Raw genomic sequence first — 11,255 nt, 5'->3', positions numbered from 1 at the left:
CCGGGGGAGTAAACAACAGAGCTGATTTTATCGCTCTGCCATCTGCATTATGGTAAACTGGACATTTTCCACATCAGCCACGACATCAAAGGGCAGTAAATGTCACATTTGAATTTTGAAGGGGGTCTGCAATTCATAGGAAATGACAGGGTTCTCAGCGTTTAGAAAAACTCGCACTTTTATTATCCAGCTTGCAACCAAGCAACTTAAAAAGTGATAGAATATGAATGTAACAGAGTGAGCGTATCTAAGATTCAACGAGCATTTGCTTTCACACCCTCGCTATTACTAACATGGGTCTATAGAAATTCTCTTAGTCATCTACTGACTCGTCAAATCTGTTGGATACAACAGTTAGGCACCTGATACAATTATCCCACAAAAGCCTGCCGAACCTGTAATTATCAGCTCCAGTGATAGTACTTTAAAATAGCATAGATTTTACTGTACAAATACAGGTAGTATACTAAAAGTGCTGAACATGATCCAGTCCACATGAGTCCAACACAGCACATCAGTTCACAGAGGAGTCATTTTTTTGGTTAGATTGTTTAGTCAGAGAAGATGCATGCAGGTCAAAGGACCCGGACTGGACCCGAGGTGACCACAGAGCAGGTCACATGGGGTAGAACTGCGAGGCAGCCTCAGACGACTGGATCTCCACCTGAGCCATCTTGAATTGGGTGCACTGCAGCCATTTGCGAAGAGCAAACGGAGGGGCTCCAGACGTCTGGCCCTGCAGACACTGGTGGTTCACACGGTTCTGGATGGCCTGGAGACGCAGCTGCAGCCCAGCAGACAGGTGCTGGTGAAGGAAGGATGTAAAAATGAAAACACTTTGGTCTGAAATCACCTAAAGAGTTGATAGCTACCTGCATTTAATTAATCTGCACCAAAGTTTTTTAAAGCCTTACCTTAAGATTTGACTGAATCATGGGCAGCCACATAGGGATTAGCTGCAGGAGAGAATGATAATTGACTACTATTAATCGTGAGTTTGGGTGATCATGCAGTATATTAACCATGTTGAAAATCACTAGTTATAGCAAACCTTGACAAAGATGGTTGAGTTGCACTCCTGCAGGGCCTCCATCAAGCTAATGACATGAAGACACACCATCTCTACCATCTGAGAAAAAAAACAATCAAAACTTGGATTTTTCACTAACATAATTTCAGTTTCCTCACTGTATATACAACAGGAATTTATCCAAAAATCCAAAACTCTTTCTATTTCACAAATGAACAAGCACGCCACATATCTAAGCACCTTATTCTTATCTTAACTACAATTAAGAGAGAAAGAGAGTTTTTTAAGCTTGGACCATGTTTTCCCATGTGTCTATTGTGTCTAAGTGAGTAATGGAGACAACGATTTTTGAAATTGGTCCAGTATTGAGCGAGCCGACTCCAGCCAGCAGTGTTGAAATGGACTGCAATGTAATCCCTGCCAGCATTTGTACACATCAATGAACCTCCGTTATAACTGCTTGTTTTTGCCACTGACAGGCTGAGACTGTTATTTCAAATGTCTGACAACATTATGGAAACGATACCTGCAGAGATACCCCTTTTGGTTAAAGAGTAAGATCCTTTTTGTTTTTCCAGAAACAGCCCCAAAATCACGATTGCCAATCCCATCACACTCCATTTAAAATCAACAGTAGATCCCACAGAAACAAAATAGAACTCGCTAAAATCATCTTGGTTTGTCTTTCAACTGTTAAAACAATCACCACCGCCAACTGGATTAAAATAAACCCATAATTTACAGAGTGAGATATAACATATGCCGGCTGTATACACGCTGGAATGAGTTTATTTATATGAAGTCTGGTGGCTTTGGTGATGATAATCTGAGGGACGTTTTAGGTTAAATTAAAAGGATCTTATTCTTTAACAAAAAGGTTTAGTTCCGTTGGGATAATTTCCATAATATTGTCAGACACTTAAAAATATCAATCTGAGCCTGTCAGTGGCAAAAACAAGAACTTTAAATGGATATAAATTGACAATGCACAAATACACAATGTGGTTAGATTGAAGCCTGTGTTGCTGCTGCCTGTTGCAGTTGCCTCAATCAATACGGGCCAATTTCAAAAATTGTGTTTCCATTAGTCACTTTGAAAAATAAACATGAGAAAATACGGTCCAGGTTGAAAAATACCAAATTACCCTTTAAATCTTCAGCACAGCACTCACCACTTTATTGTGGGCCATGAGCTGCAGGATGCTGGGTGTAACCCGACTCCAGAACTCCAGGCCAGTGAGGATGGCGCTGGAGGAAAACTCTGTCTGGTTCTGGTTCTGCAGCGACGGAGCAGCGGCCGCCTGCTCGCAGTAGATGGTCCATAACTGGGCGAACATGAAGGCGTGGAACAAAGAGCACATGTGCAGCACTGATGTCTGGGGACAGAGATCAAGAGCAAAAACAGACAAGGCCAGTGAGGTGGTTATAGATCACATTAACAAAACCTGGGTGGGGTTAATTTGAAGGGATGTGTTCGTGCCAGACCTTTGACTGTTCTGGGAAACCAATGAGGATGACTATAAGATGATCTGCGATGTGGGAGCCAGCGTCTAGAGGGATGGGCATACAGGAGGTGGAGCCCTGGTGCAGGGCACAGTGTGTCAGGGAGCCCAAAAGTAGCCAGGACAACTGACGAATGTGGGACACACACTCGATGAATTCCTTTGGCCTAAAGAGAAAAACAGTGCAATTCATACTCACAAATCAGTCCAAAATATATTCGATACAATCTTATTCTCTTACTTCTTTTTTTTTATTTGAGAAATCTTGAAAAGGTACAGCCATTCGTATCCTATCAAGACGCTGAAAAACGTATCTATGCTTTTATTCCAAATCAATTAGATTATTGCAATGCTCCTTTTACTGGCCTCTCAAACAGCCAACTGAGAAACCTCAGGGTATTCAGAATTGTGCAGCTCGACTTCTAACCAAAAAAAGGAAGAGGGAGCAAATCACCCCGGTTTTAGCCACACTCCACTGGCTCCCAGTATCTCTTGGAAAAGATTTTAAGATTATTTTAATTGTTTTTAAAGCTCTTAATGGTTTGGGACCGGCCTACATTGCAGACTCTCTGTTGTTCTATAATCCTCACGTGCTCTCAAATCTTCTGCTGCTGGGTTTTTAAATACACACTATTATACGCACAAGAAAATAGGCAGCATAGCTTTTGTTAAGTCTGCTCCAAAATTATGGAATACCCTTCCAAAAGCTATAAGAGAAGCAGGCTCTGTGAACATTTTTAAACATTACCTGAAAACCTCTTTATTTAGTCTGGCTTTTAATTCTTGCAATTACTATTTTATATTAATTATCTTATTTTTACTATTCTTACTGGTCTCTGCACTTTTTACTTTGACTGTAATATCTTGTTTTTCACTCCCTGTCTGTGTGCTCTATTAATAAAATGTATTATTATCATTACAGTATATTACCTCTATATTAGTTAGTGTTAGGAACATTTGTCAGTTATCTCTTGGGTTGCAGCAGTATACCGATTTTAACTTGTATATCTATAAGGTAAATCCATGGTTAGCATACCGTATACATTTGCCTATCTATAGTAATAATAAAAACTCTACCATATGAAGAATCTTACCTATATTTTTATTATTTTCATACTACTAAATTTAACACATACTTCCATGAAAGAAAAAGTTTCAGTTATAGTAAAAAAATCATTTGTGCAACAAGAAAACTCTCATTTTCATTCCTTTAGGTGTTATTCTAACTGTCATACCGTGAACCTGCGAAACTCTGTGAGAGTGTTTTTGTACCATGAAAATCTCATACTATTGCAACCCCACTTATCTCTGGTGGCCATAATTTTTTTTTCAGGTTTTGATATTTTTGCCCTCATACCAAAACACTGTCCACAGTTCTTTCTTTTTCGCATGAACATTACACAACCTGGATGAAGACAGCTAAATGTAACTAGAGGAAATGTGCTTTTATGTAATTTGGGTGAAATGACCCTTTAACTCAGTGGCTCCCAACTGCAGGGTCGCAGCCCGAAATGGGTCGCTGGTCCATTCTGAATGGGCCGCAAGTGACTTCTCAGCATGTCAAGTTTGTAAAAAAAAAACACATTATTTTGAATTTCTGCACAGGGCTTTTATTTTGAAGCGCAGTTTTCTGCTGCTCAGCAGCTCTTTTATTGCTTCTTGGTATCATTTGGTTTAGTAACATGCTGTGCCTTTGCAGCTTTTTTATGGCACTGATCTTGAATCAATAATGTGCTATTTTGAATTGCAAGAGTATAAATTTACTAAGTTTTAAGTAATTGCACATTATTCTTGCAGTATATTTTATGTTATTGTGGTATAAGCCCACATGGGGTATACATCTTTTCCATAAAATAAAATGTAATGTGTCATAATGTTTCTTATGTGTGGACGTTGAACTAATGACTAAGGACAAACTCTGTACCCCCATCACTAAACATGTCTGCAGTTGTGTCGTTCTTACCCTTGTTGCATGGTGGATGGCGGATGATAAAGCCAGGGAAGATAACGGACCACAGCTTTGTTATCACGGTGATTGCCTTTGCTGATCTCCATGGCGGCTACTTGTGCCAAGCCTACTTTCAAGTTCCCCCCAAAAGTGTCCTCATGTAGTGGCTGACAGCAAGCCTTCATATGGCTCTGAGTAAGGAAAAGATAAGGTTGAGCAATAGGCAAAATATGGAAATAACTTAAACATTTGATTTAAAAAAAACAATGGTTTGTAGCACTCAGACAAAGAACAAGGCTTACTTTAAGTTTGGTTAGCGTGTGCATGTCTGCAATGAAGTCCAGGAGCTCACTTATATATTGTCTCATGCACTCCATGGCTGCTGTTGTGCACTGTGGAGAACAAAAACAGTTTATCCTTTAGGAGCAAACACAGTGGGGTCTATCTTTATGTCCCACTGTTTTATGAGGCTGATTCTAATAAGCTCCAAACACACATCGAATAAAGTCTTACCCCCGGCAGTGTTGCGATCATGTGCTTCTGGATGATGGTGGATTCTGCTAGCCGCGTACCGATATCTGCACAAACAAACTGAGAAATTCCACGGCAGGTTTCAGATTTGTATTCAGGATGAAACACTGTGATTTATTTGGTAAACTGAAGTGCAAAAAAACTGCATTTTTGCTTTTACCTGGACCAGCAGTAACAAGTTTGTGTCGGGCAGGGGAGACTTGAACTTGAGAGCCTGCAGAAGCTCTAACACCACAATGCGGGACATGTAGAACTTATCTCTCTCCTGGATGCAAGGAGATAGAGAGTGGAGTAAATGTACTGATGCAGCAAGACTGCCTTTTTCTATTATCACTCTCCCTTACTCATGCTGCGAGGAGAGCATAAACTCTGTAGCCTGAATAGAGGGGGAAGGACAGGCAGCGAGTGGGGAGGGAGGGGAAGCAGGGAGACAGAGAATAGACAGAGAATAGTGAAGCTGAGGAGTAGATTTAGGCCAGTCCAGATCTCTCCTCCCAGAGTCCCAGGCAGCTCAGATGAGGCTGTCAGGCTGCCTTCTCCCTCCCTGAGGACAGGCTGCTCTCTTTGTTCATCCCTTCCACACAAAGCCCAGCTGCCTGTTTACAAACCACACTGTCATCTTCTGGCTTCCACTTTGCCTCTCTCTTTCTCTATGCAGTCATGTTTGCTTATGTTAGGCGAGGGCACATGCTCGTCCTCCGCTCTCACAGAATGCAGAGCTGCTCCTGACTCTCACTTGTTAATGCGCATACCTGTTCGCAGCACTCTCATAATTAAAAGTTAATGGAGCATGTCCGTTCGGTAAATAGCAAATCATAGTCTGCTCTTAAGCTAGAAGGCCCAGTCGCATTCGGCGAATCGTGCAGTGGAGCTGTGACGAATGGTGTGCGGTGTGACAAACTTTAGTGTGTCTAGAGAACCTGACTTGTGTCCTTAAAAAACTGACCTCTAGCAATAACTGAACTGCACCTCCCAGAAACCTCACCTCTCTATAAAACAACTGCTCAGGACAGGTTCCAGAGGCAATTGCTCTTAGTGACTCCGGGTTTTGAAAAGCGGATATTATACGGTGAGGAATTAAAGAGGGTGTAGAAAATCAATACTGCAGGAGACATAAAGCATGCAGCGCTGACAGTGGTGGAGGACTGAGGATCCATCTGGTCCAGCAGTGCAGACAGCTCTGGCTCCATCTCTGTCTGAGACAGCTACTCAGAAACACACCGTCGGCCCGAGCACACCAACTAATCATGTTAATCAATACTAGCTGATTGCCTACTTAATCATCTGTGACACATGGCCACATTTCTGGCTGACTAGAGAGTCAGGGAAGTAGGTGTAGCACCAAAAGAGTGATGAGTGAGAGGCCAGCAAACAGGAGCTCAACATTTTTAACACTGCAGATTAGTTTAAAAGGTTTAACCCTTGGAAACCTGGAACAACATCATTTTTCTTGTGCTTCGTTCAGACGTCTTTCTTGTGCACTGAAACCTTTGAAAGCTGAGGTTCTGGTTTGATTTCTCCTGATTTCTCTTAAGAACATGGCTGGAAAGGCAATGAGCATCTTGGCAAGAGATGTCCCAGAAATTGTAAGAAATTAGGAAAAGAAAAAGACCTGAAAATTAATTGTAAAAAATGGAGAAAATGAAAAATATTGGAATATACAAATTACAAAAAGGAAAAATGTCACGGTAATAATAATCATAAATAATAAATAAATTAATTTTTTTTTTTTTTTTAATTATTATTATTATAAATATAGATTTCTGGACATAACTATGTTGGCTGTATTAATTATTATTACTATTTTTATTAAAAACCTTTTTTCTACTTTTTTTTCTGAATTTCAAGTAATTTTCTTGTAATACTTAACTTCTTCCTGTGTTTTTGAAAGAAATCGGGCCAATTTGCTCAGGGACAAAGCATTAACTCTTTCAAGACTGCATAATACTGGATGTCAACACAGACTTTATTCCTACATTTGCAAAAAGATGTTTTGTAAACACACCTTGTTGAAGGCTTTGTAGCACAGTCCACATAGTTCTACGAGGTAGGAGAGACTGAACATGCCATACTGAATGACAAAGCTCAGCAGCTTGGAGAAAGGCTCCAGGAGGCTCTGCAGGGTGGAAAAAGTTAGATATTAAAAGGCCAGAATTTGGACACATCAGTCTGTAAAATTCTGCTGTAGGCTTACTCGGGTTGCATTTGTAGTTGGGATTTTCAGTAGACAAATGATTATCCTCAGGCTGGAATCCATGGGGCACTAATGAGACACACAGATTGCAAAAAAAAAAAACAACCCCTTGACTGTAGGTAAGTTTAAAAATACAAAAGTTGACATTTATTGCATGTTGCATATAATTCATATTCCTGGACTTTAAATTTGTCTGCAGTAATAACCCGATTAGAGTACAATAATTTGACCCCCAAGGTCAAAAGCATCAGAGTCAAATCAATTACAATTTTAAGACTCTGTCCTATTGAACCCGACAAGGGCACTGCTAGATGCTTTTTCCTCCAGCCATAATCACATTAGACCATATCAGACCATTACTAAGTGAGCGGAAGAGTCGATATCTACCTTCAGAGGAAGCACGGAGGGCAGTTTTGCAAGGAAGGTCTGGAACTGGTTGCAGATGGTTGTCCACAGGTTGCTAGGAGAGTCCATGGGGAGCGCCTCCATGAAGGTGGCGATGTTATCCAGGCAGTGCAGCATTGTGCCCCCTGCTGGCAGACTCTTCTTGTTGTTCAGGCCCTGGAGGGCACAGAGGCATAAACCACAACAGGGTTATATAATGAAATTCTATAAGCGAAGATATTTCCATTTAAGTGATCATTCACTGCTGATCAATCACAATGCCCATGATGAGAGCGGGGGATTTAGGACACTGAAGCAAAGATGATTGCTTGGATGAGCTCATGCACCATTTCTTATCTGTGTCATTTATTTAGCTGAACAGCAACAATAAACTGGTACAGTGGTGCAGAGTGAGGCAAGGTTTTCTTGGATGCCCCGATGATTTGTTGTTTTAGATGGGCTTATGCTGTTCATGTAGCTAGAGCCACGAAAGCTTTTGCTTTACAAGAGCTCCTCCTGCTGGTTACAAGACTCCACACAATTGCATGAAATAAAATCCTACCTCAAGCAGCATGTTGAGCGCAGCAACAGAACTCAGTTCATTAAAATCTATCAGGGAGGACGCAAGTGTTCGCAGAAAACTTCCATCTGCAAAAGAACACAAAGAATAAAGGTGATGGTAGGTCCAGTGGGAAACTACTACCTTAATCGTATCATTATGGAAAACATATAAACCCTTTAAAATCTGGTGCTTAAAATCTTTGAACTCAGATTTCTTTTTCAGAAACATGGGAAAAAGGCAATAAAAAACTTTGTAAGAAATGTTCCACAAATTGCAAGAAATTAGCAGATTTCGAAATTTATTTTCAAAAAATGTCTTGGGGTGAAAGAAAAGAAGCTAGGGATAATAATTACTGTTACTAAACTATATTTATAATCACCAGAATTACATGTTTTAAATTATGTTACAGAGAATTATAGTATTTATAAGCACTTTTCAGGTCATTTCCTTGTTGTGTCTTGTTTTTCTTTCATTTTCTTTTCTGTTGCTGATCTTCAGGTAATTTCTTGTGAATTTTGTGGTCATTCCTTCATAAGTTGCTCTTTGCCTTCTTTTCATGTTTTTCAAAGAAATTACAATTTCCTTAGGTTTTAGAAGGTTAAAGGTCCCATATTATGTTCATTTTTAAGCTCGTACTTGTGCTTTGGGTATCTACTAGATGACACGTTTGGGTTTTTTTGTTGTTTTTTTTAAATCACCTTAATCACGTTATTTTTAGTTTCCTGTGCCTCACTTCCTCTCTCCCCCGCCTGATCCAGCTCTGCTTTAGCAACAGAAAACTGCTCTTCTCCCTACTTAAGTGTCTTCCCGTCTGTAAGAGGCTGTACCGGGCTGAGTTTTAAAAACAGAGTGATGATACTGATATGTGAAACTAGAAGACCTTAGGCTGTGCTAGTTTCTCAAGACACTGGTAAGAATTGCTTTACCACGTCAATATGGACTATAACTGTTTTGTAATGTAAAATAATGGAGTTGAAAACATGTGAATGAAAAATGTGATTAATCACGATTAACTATAGAAATTCTACGATTAGTTGCGATTTAAAAATGAATCGCCCTAATAACTACTATACCCGCTTTATAATTTAAAAAACACATGAAAATCTGACTTTTACAATATGGGACCTTTATGATAAATATGTAAAGTAAAGCGGTAAAATATTCATCTACTATAGGTTATAACAGAGAAAACCTAGTGGCATGCTATAAGTCTCTATAGAAATAGTGCAGGCACATTTAAAGCATTTCTAGTAGTCAGTAGTGTGAGCAGACCTTTGATGTTACTCTGAAAGAGTTGGGGCAGGATGCCATTAGGGGCCAGCTGGTGAAACATACAGCGGAGGAACTGCTTGGCTACACCTGCTACATTCCCCGGGATCAACATACTGCAAAATATCACAGGGAGAAAGGCTGTGATGGACAGGCGGTCACACTTCACATCTATTATTAAACTCAGCCATAAGCACAGTGAACGCTGGTGTGACGGCTTTAATGTCTCATACCTCTCAGCTTGTCCAGAAAAATTGGCACTGGATGCCAACCTGAAAGAAGTTAAAGCAGCGGATTAGGACTCCGGGATGAATTATGCATGAGCTCTGAGGGTGAGTTATGAAACTTCATTTAACGGTGAAGTGCTGTGTGGATGCAGATTGCAGGAGCGGCTGTACCTGCCCACAGACTGCATGATGTCAAGAAGCATGGGAGCAGCCAAATCAGGGCTGAGGTGGATGAACATGGAAAGAACGACCACCGCAAGGCCGAGAGTTTCCTCGTCGTATTCCTCCAGCACGGCGGCACAGTCACGACACCTTGGACATTACATAGAAAAAAATACAGGCCGGTCTAAGCAACACAATGACCTGTTTAAGGACAAGTATAGCTGCTGATTGATTCATTTACCTGTCAGACATCGTGGTAGGCTGCTCATCGATGAATTCCTCAGGCGCAGGGACAAACATGCTGACAGTGCTTGGTGCAGAGAGCAGACTGGTCTTTGTTGGACCTACGAAAAGAGAACATCGGCCTTTGGTAAGATTCACTTATTTGAATGCAGTCAATGAGGAATAACATTTTATTTTTTTTTATAACTTTTGTTTTCTCACGTGTTACTGCCCTGTGCTCATATATCTCCTCAAGGCATCAACATAAAATAAATTAAAGTCTTCAGTGACTGACCCGTGTCCCAGGTGCTGATGTTGTGTGGTGCACTGGATTGGTGTTCCAGCTGTCTCTTCATTAGCTGGCTCATGGTCAGAGCTCCCAGAGAGCCTCGCTTCACCTGACGGTACTGAGCTAAAGGTCAGACACAAAGAACAACACCTGGGATTAAGTACCTGCTATGATCATTCCAGCAATAGCAAAAAGTGTGTGTGGCTACATGGAAATACTGCAGGTAAGATACACATGAAAACAGAGGGTCAAGTCAAGTATTCTAAAAGGACTTTAGACTGAAACTAATTTGAAAATGAATTTATAAAAACACATTTCTCTCTACATTCTCTCAGGAATTTTAGTGACTTTATGATGTCAAGATTATGTTATTTTGTTGTATATAAGCTCCAACATTAAGTTTACAAAAGAGAATTTACTAATTTGTTGTCTCGCAGATATTTAAGATAGCACACAAATTATCTTATTTAAAAATGGTAATTTAAAGCTAAAGTCGGTAAATTTCATAAAAATAACTTTGTGTCACATTTGTGGAAACTGTCACTATGTTCTGAAAGATGTGAGACTGATAATCTGTTAAAACAGCCATGTCCCTCCTCCTCTTCCTACTGCTTCTAATGGCATCCACGACAATCGACACAATAACAACCAATCAGAGCCAAGGACTTTCTAAAGCGGCTGTCAGTAATGTCAATCATGGCTTGTGTCAAACTGTCAAACTAGGCAGTGCTCATCAAATATGAATCAAGATTCAGATACTGTATTGCCTGTTTCTCAACTCAAATGTTTTCAGAAGCATTTTTTAGTGTACTGTTTAGCTGTAAACTGAGAGTTTGCGACCCAGCCGCCATGTTGGAAAGAGTCAGCCGAAGTACAAAGCACTGCCCATGGGTTGCAGCAAACTTCTTTATTTTACAGCTAAAGAGTACACTAAA

General features: G+C 40.3%; 1 protein-coding gene across 1 annotated transcript in view; it reads right to left on the bottom strand.

Moving 5' to 3' along the window:
• Nucleotides 1-224: 224 nt before the first annotated feature.
• Nucleotides 225-11,255, bottom strand: part of LOC121954129 (protein unc-79 homolog) — a 46,612-nt gene continuing 35,581 nt past the window's right edge. Inside the window, exons 34-51 of the mRNA XM_042501466.1 lie at nucleotides 10,327-10,443; nucleotides 10,051-10,153; nucleotides 9,819-9,959; nucleotides 9,654-9,692; nucleotides 9,424-9,536; nucleotides 8,152-8,237; nucleotides 7,593-7,766; nucleotides 7,206-7,274; nucleotides 7,017-7,127; nucleotides 5,172-5,276; nucleotides 4,994-5,071; nucleotides 4,783-4,872; nucleotides 4,496-4,671; nucleotides 2,516-2,699; nucleotides 2,203-2,406; nucleotides 1,052-1,129; nucleotides 915-956; nucleotides 225-805 (exon numbers count right to left, since the gene is read on the bottom strand). Of these exons, the coding sequence (XP_042357400.1) occupies nucleotides 617-805; nucleotides 915-956; nucleotides 1,052-1,129; nucleotides 2,203-2,406; nucleotides 2,516-2,699; nucleotides 4,496-4,671; nucleotides 4,783-4,872; nucleotides 4,994-5,071; nucleotides 5,172-5,276; nucleotides 7,017-7,127; nucleotides 7,206-7,274; nucleotides 7,593-7,766; nucleotides 8,152-8,237; nucleotides 9,424-9,536; nucleotides 9,654-9,692; nucleotides 9,819-9,959; nucleotides 10,051-10,153; nucleotides 10,327-10,443 (2,099 nt within the window). The 3' untranslated portion in view covers nucleotides 225-616. The remainder of the gene's footprint in view (nucleotides 806-914; nucleotides 957-1,051; nucleotides 1,130-2,202; nucleotides 2,407-2,515; nucleotides 2,700-4,495; nucleotides 4,672-4,782; nucleotides 4,873-4,993; nucleotides 5,072-5,171; nucleotides 5,277-7,016; nucleotides 7,128-7,205; nucleotides 7,275-7,592; nucleotides 7,767-8,151; nucleotides 8,238-9,423; nucleotides 9,537-9,653; nucleotides 9,693-9,818; nucleotides 9,960-10,050; nucleotides 10,154-10,326; nucleotides 10,444-11,255) is intronic.

This window comes from Plectropomus leopardus, chromosome 14, assembly GCF_008729295.1.
Source record: "Plectropomus leopardus isolate mb chromosome 14, YSFRI_Pleo_2.0, whole genome shotgun sequence".
Taxonomy (NCBI): domain Eukaryota; kingdom Metazoa; phylum Chordata; class Actinopteri; order Perciformes; family Serranidae; genus Plectropomus; species Plectropomus leopardus.
Note: the sequence above shows the minus strand (reverse complement) of the source record. Positions and strands in the feature narration are given on the sequence as shown.